The sequence below is a fragment of the Centroberyx gerrardi genome, chromosome 4 (genome assembly GCF_048128805.1).
Source record: "Centroberyx gerrardi isolate f3 chromosome 4, fCenGer3.hap1.cur.20231027, whole genome shotgun sequence".
NCBI lineage: Eukaryota > Metazoa > Chordata > Actinopteri > Beryciformes > Berycidae > Centroberyx > Centroberyx gerrardi.
In genome coordinates, this window is record NC_136000.1 from 25,095,869 (window position 1) to 25,116,481 (window position 20,613).

Sequence of the window (20,613 nt, forward strand, 5' to 3'; positions counted from 1 at the left end):
TCCCCGACCCTGGCCAGAGTACGGGAGAAGGGCCTGTCAATGATTCTCATAGCTCCCCACTGGTAGACAAAACACTGGTTGGTGTTTTTTCGGCCCAGCTGCTGTACAGCGAGCCGTGGCCCCTGCTGTTACGCAGGGATCTGCTGTCCCAGGCTAGTGGGCAGATTCATCCTCACCCGGAGAGGCTGCCTCTCTGGGCTTGGCCCGTGAGTGGTTCACTTTGAAGACGGCGGGACTTCCCCGGAATGTTATTGATACCATTCAGAGTGCTAGGGCCCCGACGACGAGCTCTCTTTATGAGCATAAGTGGAATGTCTTGGAATGTCAACAAAAATGGATGGTTTGTGTCATGGGCAAAACCTCACATAGGGAAGCCTGTCTCCAAGTAGCATCTTTCCCATTGGATTGTAGGGGCTATTGCCCTGGCCTGCAGCCGCCTGAGGGCTTGCATGCACATTCTACTAGAAGTCTCTCCACGCTCTATTCAGAGGGGCCCTAATTCAGGGCAGCGGGTTGGGCCTCGCCACATACTTTTGCAAGGTTCTATAAACTTGATGTTACAGCCCCTTCTATGGCTCATTCTGTGCAAAGTGTGGGTTAGGGTGTGCTAAGGGTGTCTCAGTGGTTCAGGGTTTCCCCGTATAATATCACATGGGACAGGTGGTCTTCAGAATAGGCCTGCCTTGCAATCCGAGAGTCTGTATTTTCCCAATGTGAGACACGAAACGAATGCTATGAAAGAGAACTTTGGGTTATTTGCATAACCGCAGTTTTCTGATTAGCATGAGTGAGTGTCTCACCAGACCACCCTTCTTGCTCAAGCGTAGCGAGGAAGTGTTGAGTTTGCTTTTGAGTAACAAGTGACGCAGTGTCAGCCCAATTTATAGGAGGGTCCAGTTCCTCCCTGACACACACATCTTTTGTAATTAGAACTTCTGATGAGGTCACGCAGGAGGCGTTCCCAATATGAGATACTCATGTTAATCAGAGAACAAATAATGCAAATAACCAAAGTTTTTTACCTTCGTAAATCATCACACAGTCACGTTATGTAAAGAGGTTGGGTATTGGGCCCTACAAAAGATTAGCATCCTGTCCTGTACATCAGGATGTACCTCACATGACAGAAACAAGACATTGTGAACCATTCTGACACAAACTGTCAGTTCAATACCTTGTGTCGTCAAAAAAAATTTCAGGAACAACTTTTCAGGATTTGAAAAAGAGCCTTATTTTCAGATTGAGAACCAAGATTTTGTTTAGTTTTTGTGACCTTATAAACTTAAGTTTAAACTTGCTGCGCACTGCTGTTCAACAATACACATGGTGTGTTGTACAATTTTCTAATATTGCGGAATTTTATTGGTATTAAACTTCTGAGCTGCGAAGTGCCTACTAAAAAGGATGCCTACTTTGCAAAATGAGCTTTCAGACACATCCTGTGTTTCCATGGTTTTCCCTTGGTATTGTTTCCATCTGCAGTTATTTTGTGGCCCATTTTGTCTTCCTCACTCCCCAGTTTGCATTTGGTTTAATTCAGTGGTTCTCAATCCTGGTCCACGAGTACCACAGCCCTGTGGTTTTCTATTTTGTCTAGTAGTTAATTACATTCACCTGGTGTAATCAGGGGCTGAATGAGACCTGTGACACCAGGTGAATGTAATCAACTACCAGGTAAAATAGAAAACTAGCATTGAAAACCACTAGTTAAATTTATTTTGGGATACAAAACGGCACAAGTGAAGCTCATGGCCACATTCAAAAAACATTCTGCATCTTCATTTGCTACCTACAAATGCCTGTCACACGGATACGCAATTGACTCTGAGAATTCTTCTAGGAGGACGCACAGAATCGCCTTCTCAGCCAGTAACAACCCATAACAAACGCTTTTCAACAGGACGTTCAATGCACTACCATTTCATTTTAAACTTCCTGTTTGCTACGTGTTGAACTCCATGTCTTATGCCTCTGCATTTTTTCCTTTCTCTTTTTCTGTCTCATCTTCCTCCTCATAGTGTGGCAGTGTGTCGTTTCACCAGCGCAGGAGATGATTGGTTTGTTCTTGTGGGCGTGGCCAGAGACATGATTCTCAATCCCAGATCGGTGGGCGGCGGCTTCATTTACACCTATCGGCTAACAGGAGGTGGGGACAAGCTGGAGTTCATGCACAAGGTGAGTTGTGATTGACACCTGACTGATGAGAAGGTGCCACTTATTGCAGTGTGACTGCAGGCATGATTTCAGTTTTGTTTTTTTCTTTGGGTATTTCGGTCCATAGATTGTTTCACACAGAACAAGGCAAGGAAGGCTGAAATAGACAAATGCAGTTCTTTGTTAATAAAGCATGACCAATCAAAAAATGTACAGTGCAAAAACGTGAAAGTGACCAGCAGACCTTTTGAATTGTGTCATACTTTTTTGTTGGGAATATGCCACATGAACAATTAATTTTGGGCAAAGGGTGTTATTTATCCAGTATAACTGCAATCCTGTATTGAAATGTGTTACCAGGTCATGGTTTGGTAGAGACAAGATGGACTCTAAGATAAGGAGTGGACTCTAGGGAGAAGCGATCTTGGAAGGGCACCATGCAGGGCAGCCATAAATAAATAAATAAAGTTTAGTATGACAGAAAACACTTGCGCCCCCAGCGCCAAGCGCTGCTCCCTGGGCAATTCCCCAGAAATTGACCTCAAGCAGGGCGGAGGCCATGGGGTGAATCAGCCCACATGCATCTGTTACCTGATGTGAATTAACATGGGAAATGAGTCATGAGTGTCATAGTCCACCATGGTTGTCAACCACCACTCTTCACATTAGAGGAATTTCCCAACCACTCAACCAGATCTGCCATTTTAGATGAGTCTATCTGGTCTGTATGGTCTACGCACACATGATGTACACACATACGCAAGTTGATAGACTCTGGTGCACACTCACACAGTATGATGCAGTGACACATTGATGAGCACAGACTTGCTCAGACCAATATCAGCCCACAAACACTTTGTCTCAGGGGCACACAGACAATCACACACACAAGTGAACACACCACAGCCCACACTGCCAGCAGGAACAAAGGTAACTTAGTCTAGAGATTGTGGTCAAAGGATTTTTCCCACTTGGTGGAATCATGGCTTACCAAAATCCAGTGTAGGTACAGCTATGTTGAAACTGTACAATAGCCATCACTACTGGAAATGAATTGGCTGTTAAAAGTTAGTCAGGAGTAACAGTGGATATTTTCCCGTGATATTTACCCTTAAAACAACTGATAACATTTCTTTCACTTCTGGTCAATTCTGACCAGAATCTAAAAAATCTAAAATCTAAAATTACTATATAATGCCACTTGTTCCTCCAAAATTGCCCTAGTTTTTTATTTCTTTATTTGATTAAAAACGTTGTTAAATTTAGCTCTTGGTAGGACAGAAAGTATGTGTGCCTGCCAGTCAACTATTAAAAAAAATACTTTTAACATATGTGTTGATTGTCAACTTTGGAAAACCGATCTATATTTTGCACCACAGTGAGATCTGAAAGACGCGGTATATATTTTTTGAGCATGTCCTACTGTAAAAATGAAGTGTGATTGAGGATTTGAGAATTCATGTATAAGATCATTGTAGGAGAAATAAACAAGACAAAGTGACATTGTGAACTCCTGCTGTAAAACTGTAGACATAGTTACAGAGCTGTAGCAGTTGTCAAAGCCTTTGAGCTAGAAGGAACACTGTGATGGAGAACCAGATGTAGATGCCAGTAGTGGTTATCAATTGAATTTCCAATCCCTGTGCGTTTTTGAGCAATTCTAAAGCTTTTTCTAGGTTTTTTATTTTTATTTTTTATTAGTGTTATTGAATGCTAATCTGTGCTATTTTTAATTTTGTCAGAGACATTCAAAACACATTTGAACTTGCTGATGTTTCTAGTCATTCTGTAGTCATGAGGTTCAGGTCTCATGACTCACAAAAGATCTAAATCTTCACTGAAGTCTCAGGTCAAAAGTCAGAAGAGGTTCTTGAACACGTCCCAAGACGAAAGACTCTGCTCCTGACCTGAAAGAATTTGCATTTAGTTTAATTTGTTTAATTGTTTAATTTTTATTTAGTTTTTTAAGCTCTGTTGTCACCAATTCTGCTACTTCAGATCCATTGCTCAGCCAAAAAAAAAGAGAAAAGAGGCTTTAATATGTTCCGTCATTATAGGAATTACATTTACTAACATGGCATCCTATCACAGGATTTGCCAGATCTTTGAGATCCTTGATAGATGCCATTTGATGGAAACAGAGTGGCTTTTATTGGCCAAGTACATTACATGTACAAGGACTTTGACTAAGTGTATCCATGATTTTCACATTACATACACTTCCCACATTACGTAAGATACATAATTGGACAGGACCTCACACACATTGCAAGAAGGGCAAGTGCACGGTTACTAGTGTAACTGTATAAGAATATAGTTCACTCAGATATACATACAGGGAGTGGACAAAAGAACAAACGCCTATTAATATATTAACATCAACTACTTCAAAAGGAGTAGGGCAACCACTAGCCTTCAGAACAGCTTCAGACTTCCTTGAATTGCTGTCATACATGTCTTCAGTTCTTTAGGGACAAAGAGGGTGCAAATCTTTGCACTCTGTGGTCCAAACTTGCAATAAAGGTTCAATGATGTTCAAAGACTTCTTCCTGGTGTTTATAAAACCACTCTTAGCAGTGTGTATAAGGGCATTTTCAATGGCAGCGCTGCTATAAATACTAGCTTTGTGAAGCTCATTCTGTGGTAATTTTTGAGGCCTTAGTTTTGTGGTGTTTAGCAGCTATTCTGTTAAAGGAAAAATCCACCCTCCGATACTCTTACACTCTTATACTGTATATCATCAATATAAGATCAGTGCATTCCAGGAATTATTTTGTGATGAATTTGTGTAATTTACTTTTTTGCTGTATCCATTTTCCCTCAACCTGCCTCACCAACTTCCACTAAAGTTGGTGATTTCCCACATTTCCCAGAATGACTTTCAACAACCCCCACAGGGTGAACTTATTATATTCAGCTGTGAGTTATACGTGTGGCTGGATATTGAAATGGCGATAGCAATAGCAGAGCAAGAGTTTTCCAGTCAAGAAAAGCAAGGGTCACGCCCCTTATTCAAAATGCAATCCTGTGGCTGTATTGCTTCATGGTGTATTGAGGCTACTGTACAGACTTTTTCATGTCTCTTCTCTGACTGAACATTAAAGGAAAGAGGTACAACACACACATAAATTAGCCTGATATTTTTGAGCTTTGTGATCTACAGATTGAGATATTTTGATTTCCTCAATTGATTCTAATGTTTTGGCCAGATTTGTCCTAAACTGTCATTTATCTGTTCAACTCAAGCTTACTCGTAATTTAAGATGCAGTAATAATTCCACAGAATTTCCACAAACCTTCACATCTTTTAAGATTACTTATAGTTTTTGGCATTTCTACTTTATTGGGTAGTTTACAGTGTAGAGAGACAGGAAAGATGGGAGAGAGAGTGAAACAAGACAAAGGTCCTTGGCTGGATTCACGGTTCATGGCATTGCACCTTAGCCAACTGAGCCACTCCCATTCCAGATGTACGCACTTCATCAGAGTGGTCAGAGTGCAGTGTCGCCTGCATTGCAGCAGGTCTGAGCAGTTAGCAGTTCAGTACACTGGCATCTGCCCTTCAGCAGTGATGATGGGCACCGTATATGTATGTATATGATATACTTTATCCTCTTGGGGCCGAGGACTGAACATACAACCTTTCCGTTATGAGTCAGCTCTCTCTAGCTCAAGGCCAACCTGCCGCCCCGCTACAAGTATCAACATGGTTTTCCACAGGAGCTTTCTTGTGACACACTGTCCAAACTTTTGCTGTGGTTGCCACTTCAATGGAAGAAGACTTCTCATCCTGAATTCTCCGTAAGGCTGCCCGAGATATTCTGATAAGCTGTTGTTAATTGATTCTTTGTGTTTTGATTGGCAGACGCCAGTGGAGGACGTGCCCTTGGCCATTGCTCCATTCCAGGGACGTATCCTCGTGGGCATCGGTAAACTACTAAGAATCTACGACCTGGGCAAAAAGAAACTGCTCCGCAAGTGTGAGAACAAGGTAAGAGGACACAAATACACACACATGTACACACTTACTCAGGTCTTTGTGTTTGTCCCGGGAACTTTCGATGTGAACCTGTTTGAAAGTCACATTGTGCACATTTTGTTTTAAGCAAAGGTGGTAGAAAGCTTGAAGTAACTGATCACTATGTATGGTCACTATAATAATGATAATTCAGACAATAGATTTTAATATCACTTTGAATTCATTATGTGTTCATTTTTTCATAAAGTTATGGATTGGTCCCTTTTTTATAATCAAATTAAATTAGAATTCTTTTCAAAAGTATTGCTAATTGGCATTAAACTTAATGTGACTCGCCTGTGTAGCTGTGGTTGTAATTGAATTAGTTGTAATTGATTTAGTTACTTGAGTTAGTTTTTTTTTTTTTCATGTGGTGTATTTTGTCCACCCCCTGTATTTTTGTTTTCAGACATATTATTTGTTTGAAAATTTTGCCCAATCCTCACGATGACAGTCAGTTCCCCGCTGACATTATCAGATCTGAGAGTGTCTGGGAAGTCAAAATCATAAATCCTGCTAAACAATCATACATGAATTTATGAAATACAGGATGAAGACCTGGAGCACCAAGGCTCTTCCTTCCTGTGAATACAAATAATCTGTTTTATTGTCTGACAATTAAATACATGGCATTGCTGGTTTAAATAAATTGAATTAATGAATTCAATAAAGATATTGTCTTGTGCCCTTCCATTTCTTCCTCTGTAGATCATGGGAACAGAAACAACAAGTACATGATATCTCATATCAAAAGTGCCTAGATTGCATGGAGAATTAGGCAATTGTTTTTCCTATGCATAGAGCCAGAATTTCTGATTTCTTGAAATCAGTAAAAACTGTACATCAGTGGCTGTGAAGTTGTGACTTGATGTAGTGAGGCTCGGGTCGCAGAGCGCTCAGTTCAGTTCTCTGCGGTACAGAAGCAGTTTCCTTCCAGTTGAAGTGCCTAGCAGCAGAGCGATAAAGAGGACTCTTTCAATCTGTTGTTTCTAACATTTGCCATGCTCACTGTGTTGCTACGCACTTAGGCTACAATGAAACTGATTGCATGCTGCGGAGAATTGAACTGAACACAGTGCTGTCTGAGCCTCAGAACGCCTCAGTCACTCACACAGCAGATGAGAGAAGAATGAAGTGAGGCTTGACGTGCAAATAAGGGAGATTTTCCAGCAGAATAAGACGTGTAACGTAACGTGTGCACATGTATCAGCGTGTCTTTGAACTTAATTTAATTACTCTCTCTGCTTCCCTCTAGCACGTTCCCAACCTGGTGACCGGCATCTACACCATCGGCCAGCGTGTGATCGTGTCTGATGTTCAGGAGAGCCTGTTCTGGGTTCGTTACCGGCGTAACGAGAACCAGCTGATCATCTTCGCCGACGACACATACCCCCGCTGGGTGACCACGGCTTGCCTGCTGGACTACGACACCATGGCCTCCGCCGACAAGTTTGGGAACATCAGCATCGTAAGTGAGGGAGGGGAGAGCGCTGGGTGTTGTGTGTGTGTCCGGATAGTGGATAGCGAAAGAGAGAGAACATACTGAAGGGAATGGAGAAACATGTTTGTCTCAACGTATGTGTTTTGTTTTTTCAATTTATTTCTCCAGGTGCGTCTTCCCCCCAACACCAGCGACGATGTGGATGAGGACCCGACAGGGAACAAAGCATTATGGGACAGAGGCCTGCTCAACGGAGCTTCACAGAAGGTAAAACCTCTCTCTTTCTGATTTATCAACCCGTCCTTCGCTCCCGCAGGCTCTTCATCTCTCTCTGCATTCATCTGTCTCTATCCTGGCTAGGAGCCGGGCTGCAACAATACACTCATTACTGCAGCCAGCTTGCTGCTGGATTGTTATTTCCACCATAAAATCTGTCTAATTTATTTGTTTTGTTTTATTGTTTGTTGTCTTCTGTGTGAGTTAATGTCATCTCTAGCACATAGCCTGTTGTGTGTATCCTGAATTAAACGCATCCTAAAAACATTAGGTACTTTTCTTGTGTTCTCTTTCTCCGTTGCTTGCCACAATCCACACGTGGCAGCACATCTCTGTTGCTCTTACCTTTTCTTTGTCCCTCCTCGTCTCCTCTTCTCTGCTGAACTCTTCCTGGTGCACTAATCTGCCTCCTCCACTACCCCAACCTCCAACCACCAACACACACACAGTACATTTCAAATTTTGGCCACACAAAACTCACACACATGCACACATAAACTACATACACAGTCAACCACAAACTGTACCTACTCGCAAGTGCATACACACACACACACATACGGAGGAGAAACGCATACTATAAACACACAGAAACACACACACATCCCAAATTTAAATCCTGGTCAAAAACTGTTTAGGTAGCAGATAGACTGGGAAAGTCCCTCCAATTTAGACGTTATCCCTCATTTCCAAATTTCTTTGAAAGAGTATTTGTCAGCCATTTCTTTGTGTGCGTGTGTGTGTGTGTGTGTGTGTGCGCGCATGCACGCATCAGCCGTTTCTGTTGTTCTTTGTCTCTGGGCAGATTGATTGAGAATTTCCTACCATCTATTTTTAGATGTGGATGTCTGGATTTGTGCTTACCCAAAGCATGTCTGTTCCCTCTCCGTCTGTATGTGTGTGTGTGTGTGTGTGGCTGGGTGAACTTAATTATCCATACATGGTTTGGCTAAATGCTGTCTTACATTAAATTAGATGCATTCCACTTTTATTTCATTAATTTGCCTCAGAAGATCAAGGTCAAGGAAACAGCCGTCTGACCAGCTAAATGAAAGGATTGACTGTCTAAGCCCAAAATGTCAACCAAAATATATATTCTGTGTGTGTGTACGGGCTTGTTTCCTGTCATGTTGTATAAGAGTTCCTTGTCAAATGGATTTTCTCAACCTTGTTACTGTGTGTGCTGAGGACTGACGAGGTCCAGTAAAAAACGGGGGCGATTGTTGAACTTGAGGCACATTTGACTGAACTGTCAAAGCAAGTCAGTCTTATTTCATCTCTCTCGCAGTGAAGAAAGAAGTGAGATGCTGTTTCTATCTGTCCATCTTTCTGTAAATTGGATTTCACTGATTTTCATTTTCACTTCGCTCAAGAATTGACAACCACAAACCTTAACCATCACCTTTCACTGTGACTTAGCTCAAGTTTCTTAGAGGTGGCAGCAAGTGTTAATGAACGGTAAACATCTCTAAACTTCACTTTCTCTCTCTCTTAGGCTGAAGTGATCATGAATATCACACAGGGGAAAGAGTTCTGTCCTTCCAGAAAGCAAATGCAAAAACACAAATTGACGTTCCCTCTTCCCCCCTCCCTCTCTCTCTCCCCCCAGGCTGAGGTGATAGTGAACTACCATGTAGGAGAGACAGTGTTGTCCCTCCAGAAAACCACCCTCATCCCCGGAGGTTCGGAGTCCCTGGTCTACACTACACTCTCTGGAGGCATCGGCATTCTTGTCCCATTCACTTCACACGAGGTAACTCACGCATACATGCTCTGTGTCTCTCACATGTGCACACGCACCATGCAGGGCCAAGGCACAGTGGCGGCCTTGACACAAGATTAAAAACACAAAGTATCCACCTTCCCCACTTTTTCTCTTTCCTTGGGTTTGTTTCTCCTTATTTCCCTGACTGTCTTTCACCTCTCCTTTCTCCCGCCCCTCTCCTTCTCTAGGACCATGATTTCTTCCAGCATTTAGAGATGCATATGCGATCAGAGTTCCCTCCCCTGTGCGGCAGAGACCATCTCAGCTTTAGATCCTACTACTTCCCTGTCAAGGTTGGTATGATGCTGTTTTTTTTAAGAAAAAAATGTGTTTACTCATCTGATCTAGTAGGCTCTGTCTCTCTCCAAAATGTGACAGATGGGGAAAAGGTCACTATACTATAAGCAGAAGAATGGTCAACACATCTCTCTTCTTTCTAGAGTGGGATAGATAGAGACTTGTGCGAACAGTTCAACTGTATGGACTCTTCCAAACCAACATGTACTAAGCCTCTCCTCTCTCTCCTCTCTATCCTCTCCAGAATGTGATTGACGGAGATCTGTGTGAGCAGTTTAACAGTATGGACCCTCACAAGCAGAAGAGTGTGGCAGAGGAGCTGGACAGAACGCCGCCCGAGGTCTCCAAGAAACTGGAGGACATCCGCACTCGCTACGCCTTCTAAACACACACACACACACACAGCTTCACCTTCACACAGCAGGGACGGATGGACACACACTCGTCAAGGCCGTTATACACATAAAATCTGCAGTGCTACGCCTTCTGAGGAGGTAGATTGATGGAAACATCCATGGATTCTCACACACTTAAAACACATACATCCCCCCTAAATTATACACACGTGAAGTCTTCCTCATCTCAAATAGCTGAATTCACAAACGTGACTGTGTGAACATCATTCACACCTCCTTTGGCCAAACTGTCAACCCCTCTCACACTCTGACACTCATTTACTGACAGTTCTGTGTGAACGTTAGTCACACCTCCTTCATGCTAATAACACTTGGACAAACACACACACTCACACACACATCTACCTACCTACCTTGAGAATCCAAAACTGATATGTTCTCTAGTATAGAGCATGGTTTCCTGTCTAGGTTTTCCGCTGACGCAAACCGTGGTTTTGGCTCACAGGAAGTCCTGTCTATTTTGGATTGCTGTTGTCTAGAACCTGTTGTGTGCTCTTCTGATCTGGGCTCAAGTTGATCACTTGAATTAAAATTTAATCCAGTTTGCAGGCAAACCATACAGCGGTTGTGCAGTACAGTAATTCAAAATTGCTCGGTGCCATAGCGTCACTGTGGGGAAATGACCTGTATCCTATTTGAAGAAATGTCGGCTTGATACCTCAATCGAAGGCTATTTCCTTGTTCAGAGTACTCTGCACGCATTCCCCTCATAATCTCCAGCTACTGAGGCGAAACGACTATTTACCACCTCGATTGATGCTGCCTGGACAGAAGAGACACATGAAGAAGAAGCCTGTAAGCCTGAAAAGCTGAGGACGTTTCCAGTCTGTGACAGTTATTTGGCAAAAATGATTTTTTCGTTTTGTGTGATTTTGATCCCACCAAAATGAAATTGACTTATGTTTTGCTTTGAATGGTTGTGATTATTTTAAAATAACTGTTTTTATCCGTTGTGATGTCTGATATACAGTAGTCCCACATGGTATTCTTTAAACCTGCTTAGCCCCAGGCCCCAACTGAGTACATTTAGTTTTGTCTTGGCACCCAGGCTCCTTCAGACATGTTGCAACTGTTGTCACTTGTGGAATCAGCAGAAATGGACCTACAACCCAGTCCAGGTCCCACAGTTTAAAAAGCGTTGCCATACACTGGCATTAGAGGATCGGTATTCTGAGACTAAATAAGTGGGTGGAAGAATACTGAAGGTTTGCAGTCACTGGGTGTTGTTCTCAGTCCTGTAAATTCCCAACCTCAGCCACAGACATAGCATTCCACAGTAGTCATTGGATTTAGGGGTTTGTGGGATGGGGGCAGTGGTCTGTTTTGTAAATAAAGTTGTTTTTTTACCTTACACCCATGTGTATTTCATTCTGTTACTGTGTGTGCAGGGCTGTCACCCAGCTGAAGTAGCCATGACCACATTTGTCTTGATCATGAACACATTAAAGGTCCCTTATTGTGCAATTTTTGTCATTTTGTTTTCAAATATACAATGGCCTAGGAGAAGAATAACGTTCTTCATGATGTTTTGCAAGTAAATGTAGTTCAAAGTTGAATTTATTGAAGTCGACACAGGTAGAACAGTCACAATACTGGACCCTGATTGGCCGACAGCATCAGCTCCTCCAAGTTAAGTGAGTTAAACCTGCTGAGTGGAGGCTTTCCAGATAAACTGCTGCAGACTTGACTGATTGGAAGGATTTCAGTACTTCTTCAGTGAGGAGAGCCAATCAGGACCAAGTCCACTTCAGTTAGTCTTGAGCTGTGTGAAAAATGTAACTAATAAAATCAATCAACAAGATCTTCATTAAACATCTTTGGTCATATATGTATATAAATGGAGGAAAATGTGAATACCTGTAGTATGGCCCCTTTAACAGGCTCAGCCAGGTGAAATAATTCCGTAGCAGCAATCTTCTCTTTCTCTCACTCACTTCAAGAGCGTGAAGTAGGATTACCAAAGTTAATGTCAGTGACTTGACCTATTTGACTTTCCCCTCAGGGCCTTTAAAGGTAGACGGTTGGGATTATTGGATCATGTTTTGAATATTAATCTGGTATGTGCCCAAAATGCACAATGTGCTGTATGTGTGAGCAAGACGGCAGTAAAGCCTGGCCATGCAGTCGCTCATGCAGTACCAACTGATTTTATAAAAGCCAGTCTTGGCAATAAAAGAGACACGATACCTTCACCTCAGGGCTGCTTTGTGGAGCCAGATTGACAGATCTATTGGCTTAATGGTGTGCTGCCCACACAGAAATAACAGGAACAAATTAGCTACACTTGCTGAACAAGTAAAGACAACTTTGCTTGTCCCTTTTAGCTTTAATGGGGGCTGTGAAACTTGTTGAAGTTTATTTGGACACCAAATATCACTGAACTTTAACACAGTTCTAAGCTGTGTCTTTAAACACATGAAACATCTTCGAACTGCCCGAATGTGTCAGTTATTGCATTTCCTTGAATCCAAAATGCATCTTTACACCAAGATCATCTTTATCCATCAAGTTTCAATAGAGCAATTACATCAGCACCAATAACTTTCTGGTAAAGATAGTCCATACTGATAGCTGTTGGGTGATTATCTGTAGGTTCTAATAAATCAAGACATGGGACGCTGGCCCATGTTGACTCCAAACCTACAGCACCCTTGTGTCAAGCTGGCTGATAGCCAAGCCTTGCTCCAAATATCTCGGTCTCATCCTACAGATGCTCAATTGGATTAAGATCTGGTGACTGCAGTAAGTTGAATTCACCATTTTGTTTTCTTGAAAGTATTTCCCCGACAATCCTCGCCTCATGGCACGGTGCATTGTCCCGCTGGAAAAATCTATCCTCGGATGAATCCACTGCTGCGGTGAGGCAGTGTACTGACGGCCAATGATCTTCATTCGATTATTGCAGAACTTTTAACGAGAGGCACAGTGTGCGCACTTATAGTAAAACACATCCCGCAGCATCATACCAGCCGCAGTGTTGATCCAGTGGCACGATGGATGTCCTGCCCCAAGAATGACACAGCGGGAACCAGGATCCATCAAGCCAGGCGATGCTTCTCCAATCCTCCAGTTTATAATGTTCTTCTGCCCTAGTCAAATAGCTTTCATACCCCAATTCTGTCAAGGTAGAACAAGATGTGCAGTCTTTTACCTTTCTTTTATGTTGTCTTTCTTACGTAATTGTAGCCCTGACTTGCCTTGCAGAGTTCAAGTCACCGGCCTCTTTCATCATTGAATTTGCCTTTAACCTCTGACTTGCCATTGGCTAGACGCTGTTTGGGTGGCAGACCACCCAACTTTATACTGCTTAGAAAGAAAGACTCAGCAGCATTGCAGCCTTTGGTACACTAAAACCGCCTCACCTATTATCATACCTGTTCAAAGACTATTGAATCTCATCTCGCCTGTTCATGATCATGATCATCATGGTCATCTCAAGGATTTAACATCCTCCTTTGTCTGGTGTTGTAGTGTTGTCTTTGTTGTAGTGTGTGAAAAATGAATACAGATCATCACTGCACAATCTCTGAAAGGTGTTTCATGATGATGGCTTGTGTCAACATGATGCATGTCAGGGTAACCTCCACAGCCAGATAGAGTATTTCATATCAGCCTGACAGCTCTCTGATAGCTCTTTCTCTTACATCTGTAGTTTCTTACATGGGTTTCTTAGCCCATGCCAGCTGGAACTCTGTTGACAGCAGTCTGCTTACTTGGGTAAAGACCGAGTACAAAGGTTTGTCACAGAAGAATAACAAGCACTCAGCTACAACAAAGTCCACACATCTGTTCCAGTGCCTCTGGACATGTGATGTGCGATGGGTTTGCCTCTGTGGCAGAAAAGCTGAGTACTTGAGCAGATCCTAAATTTGTCTACTTAGAACAATGGCATTGTAGACTTTTATAGACCTGTAACCACAGGTCAGTTTGTTGAAATACATCAAGGACGACGGAGCAGGGCCCTGCAGTGACTTTTTCCCAAGGAGGACATGTGCTCCTGATTAAAAAAATATACTCCTTTTCCATTTATTTTTGTTTATTTTCAAAATGACTTTTTTCTAGAGGGCATAATTCTCCTTAAAATGGTAGTAAATGTCAAACCTTGGGAGGTGGGGATGTAGGAGGAGAGTAAATCCTTATCTTAATTTTACCCAAAATAAGAGGAATGCGTGATAACAAGAACGACCCCTTTCATCGCCCCTCAAGTTTTCCTCTAGATTAACTAATGTCATAAATGATCTAACTCAATTCACCTCCTGCCAACTGCTGTGTGTGTGTGTGTGTGTGTGTGTGTGTGTGTGTGTGTGTGTGTGTGTGTGTGTGTGTGTGTGCTGCAGAACACTTTAACACTTAAAACAACAGCTATGGGAGATGTACCTTGCATTCCCGAATAGGCCAGAATGCAATGCAGCCACAAGACATGCTGCACTTCTCGCTCTCTTGCTACCTTGCTCTTGCTAATATTGCTTTATCGCTATCACTAATGCTCTCACCAAATACACGTAAAACCCAGCTGGATGCAACAGGTCCAGGGTTCACCGAGGGCATTCTGGACAGGCATTCTGGGAAATGTACTTGCATTGAACATCACATATTGGTGATAAATAACAGTGTAAGAGGGTGGATTGTTGTTGAGGTGTGGTCAGAAACAAGGTAGACACTTTGAACTGCTAAGCTATGAATCAAATGAATTCCTTTACTGTTGTCTTGTAGCCACCCCTTCTAGGCATACGGAGCAAGGGTTTTCCCCTTTGAAATAGCATGAACTCATCCAAAAATGATCCTACTCAATCATGACTTATGGCCCTTTGGTAGTGTGTGACAGTGTGTGTGTCTGCAGAGAGCCTGCTTTCTGCCTGGACTCGTTTGGCAGTGGGAGTGTACGCTACAACCAAAAGCACCACCGAATCGTTTTATATCTAAAAGCCACGCTGCCTACGGTAGCGGTCCGAACTCCAATACAGAGTAACTGGAGTTCTGGTCAGAGTTTGTGTGTCGTGAGCTGGCAGCTAGCTACCGTTGAAAAAGATAATACCTAGCACCTACCGGCACCTACCTGCCCAAATCTGCATCGCTCTTCATCCCCATCCTCTCCTTCAATACTCGGCAACAGTTGAAAGCCAACTCCAGATTCACTTTGGTTTTGGAGCGAGCCTTGTCTGCGTGGCATTTCGCCTCGCTGTACTTGCTTTTTGTAGGCTACTGTTCTGGCAACCAGGGGCATATCTAGGATTTGAAGACATTTGGGGCTTAGCCCAGGCCTTTGTAGGGGGGTCCAGGGGCGGAAATCACGGGGGGGACAGGGGGGTCCGGACCCCCCCTTCCTGGGACTAACAGAGAGTTGTCCCCCTCAATATATCATTGTAAACATAACTATATAATTTTAAATAATATAATAATATGCATTGAAAGCACTTGTGATAATTATAGACGCAAAACAATGCGTTTTTAAGTTTCGAAAGATTGAGTCCCCCCCCCTCATACGCCTCACAGTGGTTTGGTCCACTGCCTACCTGCCTCCCCGAACCCCCACACACACACATTAGCCCTCGGTACGAGTGTGTGTGGAGGATCTCTGGAAGTGTGTCAGTGGTGGCTGACCTCCAGTAAGTAGCTGAGGTTAACTTAAAACAAAGGATGTGTCAGACATTTTTCTTTACTTCTACCACTCAATAGAATAAAACACATTCACAATTGTAATCAGACTACATTTTGTTCCGTTACCTCGCGGTTGAATCTCGTGCGTCAGCGTGTTGGTACGGAGCCGCGTCTCCTAATGCATGTGTGTGTATGGAGGCAGGAGGTCTGTCCACAATTAAAATCCTCAGAACTCGCTGAATTTTCGACCGATTTTCAAGCGGTTTGGTTTGTTACAAATGCCAGACATGTATTTATGATACAGGATACTTGGTTAAATTAAAATGCGGGTTTTCATACCAAAATACTTTATCTTTTGTAGATGGTAACAGTAATATTTCTATAATATAATATTTAAGATTAACTTACCCTATGTAATTAGGTTCTAAGTATATTATTTTTTTCTTACTGCATGTAAAATGGCTGCCACTATGTTATTTTGTTCATAATTTTGGAAATAAATGAAGACTTAATTAATAAAAAAGACATAATTACAACAAACATTATGTTAAAATATAAGTAAGTTTCTGGCAGGCTTCATAGCGTTCTGGACTTTTACACATTGACAGCAAAACATTAGAGATCTGCTTTTTCGGGAAAACTAAATCTAATTAGGCATATATTAGCTTTAGTTCAGTTAATGGGTGTTGCATCTCACCTACTACTGTAAATAACCTGCATGCTGTGTGTGTGTGTGTGTGTGTGTGTGTGTGTGTGTGTGTGTGTGTGTGTGTGTCTATTTGTCAGCCAGCCAGGTCAGTTAAAATGGCAGAGAAAAGAAAAACAGACATCCGATCATTTTTCAGTGCACCGAAACGCCAAGTAGAAAGACCCCAGTAATATCAAAGGCAATTTGATAAAATCTTCATAAGAAAGGAATGAAGTGCTTATGGAAATGTTTCATAATGGACCTCTATATACATTTAATACAACAGTACTTTTGGCGGCACCTTTGGTGTCCCCTTCAGGAATTGCTCTTGAGAAATTTTTCTGTTTATTGTCCCCCCCAACAGTGAAATGAAATATCCGCCCTTGGGGGGGTCCGGGGGTATCCTCCCCTGGGAGATTTTTTTTTTAATTTCAACAGGTAAATACACAATTTTCGAGCAATTTGAGATGAATACTGAGAGCCTAGATCAACTAAATCTTTTGTATAAACAAACAACAAAACAACATCTGTGGGTGGTCTTAACATGCTAGTTGGTTACTGCTTTTACCCAAAACGCCTTACAGTACCATCATGACTGCATATATTTTATGTGGCTCATATGTCCCTGTGTCTTGCCTGTCTCTACCTCTGTATGTTCCTTTCTCTCTGGTCAACTCTCCTTTCTTCTTGTTGTCTCTGTTTTCTGTCCTCTCCTCAAATGTCCTGCTGGCTCCTCAGTCTGTAGCTCATCTGCTGTGTCTTTGCTACCCTCTGAAAAACCATTAAATCATCTTACATGAAGCTCAAAATAACATACCCTGCCTAATGCAAAATGTATATTTTAAACATTGATTCCCTTTAAATATACATATGTTCTGGGTTTCATTTAATCGCAATACCATTAATTTAGCCTCTTAAAAGATCAAGTAACTTTTGTTGTCAATGTCAAACAACTCATTACATTATGTTCTAATGACTTAGCATCACAGCATCAAAACAATTCATGCAACAGACTTGGACTAATGAAACCCAATCTTTATAGTTCTTTGTTTCATCATAGCCATGTTTTTATCATGCTTTTATCATGCTTCATATACATTCATGTTGCACTTTTATATTCATCCAAACTATGCATGCAGTGACCTCCTGAGTCTAAAAATAGTTTCTGAATAATTAAGGTTTGTTTTGTGTCACCTATTTGCAAACTCAAAGTCATGGGGCTACAGCAGGAAGACAAGCTCAATAAAATAAGCCAATATTTTTTGCAATATTTTTTTATAGTGGCACAGATAGGGAAATAATGCAAAGTTCAGGGGTGGTTTGTGTGTGTGTGTGTGTGTGTGTGCGTGTGCGTCTGAATGTATATGTGTGTCTGAATGAATGAGTGAGTGAGAAGCTACCGCAACAAACGGGGGGGGGGGTTGTATCCTTCGTGTACGTGAACAACCAGCTAGCTAGTTCTACTACCACACCCACGTTACTTTAGCTGTCATGGGGAAATCAGGAATCACATTCTGCATCACTGTTGCTGCTGACATTGATATTTGAACAGGCTGGTTTAACAAATGTATGTATATATGCTGTATAGGCCTATTTCTCTTACCTTGTGTCCTTCGGAAAAATTCGAGAAGATTTAATTGTTTTGTTTTGCTCTCTCGACCTGAAAATGCCATTTTGTCTGACAAGTGAAGTACCGCTGCACTTTGAGTGACTCAGCGCTGACCAATGAACACCAAGCTCTACATGCATGACACTGATTGGCTCCTACACACAGTCACCCCACCCTCTGTCTCTCTCACACACACTGGCCAAACACACAAGCACACACGGAGTTTCTATGGAGCGACAGTCGAGCGGTGTCAAGCCCTGGCAAACTTTTTTTTTTTTCCTCAAACAATATTCGGGGCTAGGCTCAGAAGTTTCGTGGCTTAAGCCCCGAAAGAATGACCCTAACGACGCCAATGCTGGCAACCGTGTTCAGGGGGCGTGCGCTTCACGTCTTTTTGAGCTAGGGAGGAGGGGTCAGCTTTGAAAGTTGTGTTTAGCCACAGCCGTCAAAATCCTACTCAGTATGCCTTTAATCTACATGGACATTGAATTAATAAATTACGCAGATACAGAGGGGAATGTCACAACCATTTTCTAAGCTGTCATGCCATTGAGTTGACCTTGACTCTAATTGCATTTTCACGGTTTGAAAATGCAAGTATAACAGATATGAGCACTATTAGATTATTTATACTGTATACCGCATCATAAGAATGGTATTGCACTGAGGTAAAAACAGGTGTGTTATGGTGTTTTGGTGGGTTTGTGTTAGGTGTGGAATGACGACGTGTGTGTGAGTGTGAGAGTTGTAATTTAAAATGAATATGCCTTTGATGCCAACGCTCCCATTTAGACTGTGTTGGGATAAGTGACCAGTCAAGCGACTGTGACTCATGCGGGTCGTGTATCATGCTGCATTCCCCTGCCTAGTTTACAGATGTGAAAAGCATTAAAAAATGCGCTGTGACTAGAAGGTACTCAAGGTTAAGAAATAATGTGTGTGCTTCAGTAGTTCCTCTACTTTCTAACAGTGGTGATTGGGAGGCAATTTTGGTTCTGGTCCTACTTCAGTCCCTGTTTTAGTGCCAGTGCCCTGTTCTTGTTTGGGTCACTTCATTATGAGAAACGCCTTCATTCTAATCTTTGGCCATAAGCTTGTTTGTGTTTTGTGAGGAACTATGGCTAAATGAATATGGTTTTTGCCATTTTTGATGTTTATTGCAGCGGTGGCCCCCGACTACTGAGTGAAAACAAGAGTGCGTGTGTACAGTCTAAGGTTTCACATAAGATATAAGACCAAAACAGCAACAGAATGTAGCAGCTGGTGTTGCTGCAGAAAAAAATGTCACAAACTAGGCTGCCACCACCCGCAGGTTAAACTGATGGGAATGATAATGTGTACGAATTTCTGATATAGAGGCGTCCAAAAGTCTAAGTTCACTAACGAATTACATTTTTTTGTCAAATGGTATTTCTCAAATCAGACTACATCATTTTTCACTAAAAAGTTTGTTAGTATTTACTGAAAGTCAGAATTTCTCAATATTTGGCCTTAATCACAGCTTGCACTCTGCCTGCCAGTGATTCTACACGTTTTCTCAGAATTCGAGAATCCAAGCTCTTCCTTGGACTTCAAAAAAAGACTTTGATTCATCTTTGATTCATCTGTAAACAAACTTTCTGCCAGTCAAAACAGTGAAATTTGGGAATTGTTTGTTGAAGAAGTGGTTTGGAACCTGCTACTCTCCCATTAAGGCCGCAGTTTGCCAATCATCTTTTGACTGTGCTGTTACCAACTGTGTGGGGCGTTCTTTGTTCAGTTGGCTTTGTATCTTGGATGCAGATGCTGTTCTCATAAAGATGTTAGCTTGATCTTCAGATGGTGCGGTCACTTTAGGTCTGCCTGGTCTTGCTTTGCTTGGAAATCACTTGGTTTGTGAAAATCTCTTTTTTCTCTTTCAATTTAGCTGCAATTTGGCGCTGTTCTCCTGAGTGTAATTGAGCGTAATAACTGCTTCACTAAATTATTTTGACATTGTTACAAACAGCTGGAAAATATTTGTCAACTGAAGTCCCTTTTCAAAGTTATATCACTAGCAATAATAATGCATAGAGGACCATATTAATTTAGTCAATACCTGGTATTAGTTGTTAAAAGATCAAAACAATTCACACTGTCTATTAGGAGGCATAAATGTGTTAATATTTACTGAAATCTGATCAATTCTAAATAATGTATTCTTGAATAAGAAGTATCAACTGAGTAAAAAATAAGTGAAACAGGTGATTTTAAAAGGTGACTAAGCTGTCTAGACTGAAGTTCAGGCAGGATGCAGCAATATCAATCTCTGCAATAGGCATTGTCTTCGTATTAAAATCTATAGCTTAAGAAATAGATTTTTCAAGTTGTCT

At 41.9% G+C, this 20,613-nt stretch overlaps 1 protein-coding gene across 1 annotated transcript in view; it reads left to right on the plus strand.

Annotated features, from left to right (window-relative positions):
* The window catches only part of sf3b3 (splicing factor 3b, subunit 3), a 42,070-nt gene extending 30,352 nt beyond the window's left edge, over positions 1–11,718 (plus strand). The window contains exons 21-27 of the mRNA XM_071905798.2: positions 2,019–2,175; positions 6,020–6,145; positions 7,428–7,640; positions 7,782–7,880; positions 9,499–9,642; positions 9,843–9,947; positions 10,196–11,718. Of these exons, the coding sequence (XP_071761899.1) occupies positions 2,019–2,175; positions 6,020–6,145; positions 7,428–7,640; positions 7,782–7,880; positions 9,499–9,642; positions 9,843–9,947; positions 10,196–10,336 (985 nt within the window). The 3' untranslated portion in view covers positions 10,337–11,718. The remainder of the gene's footprint in view (positions 1–2,018; positions 2,176–6,019; positions 6,146–7,427; positions 7,641–7,781; positions 7,881–9,498; positions 9,643–9,842; positions 9,948–10,195) is intronic.
* The last annotated feature ends 8,895 nt before the right edge of the window (positions 11,719–20,613 follow it).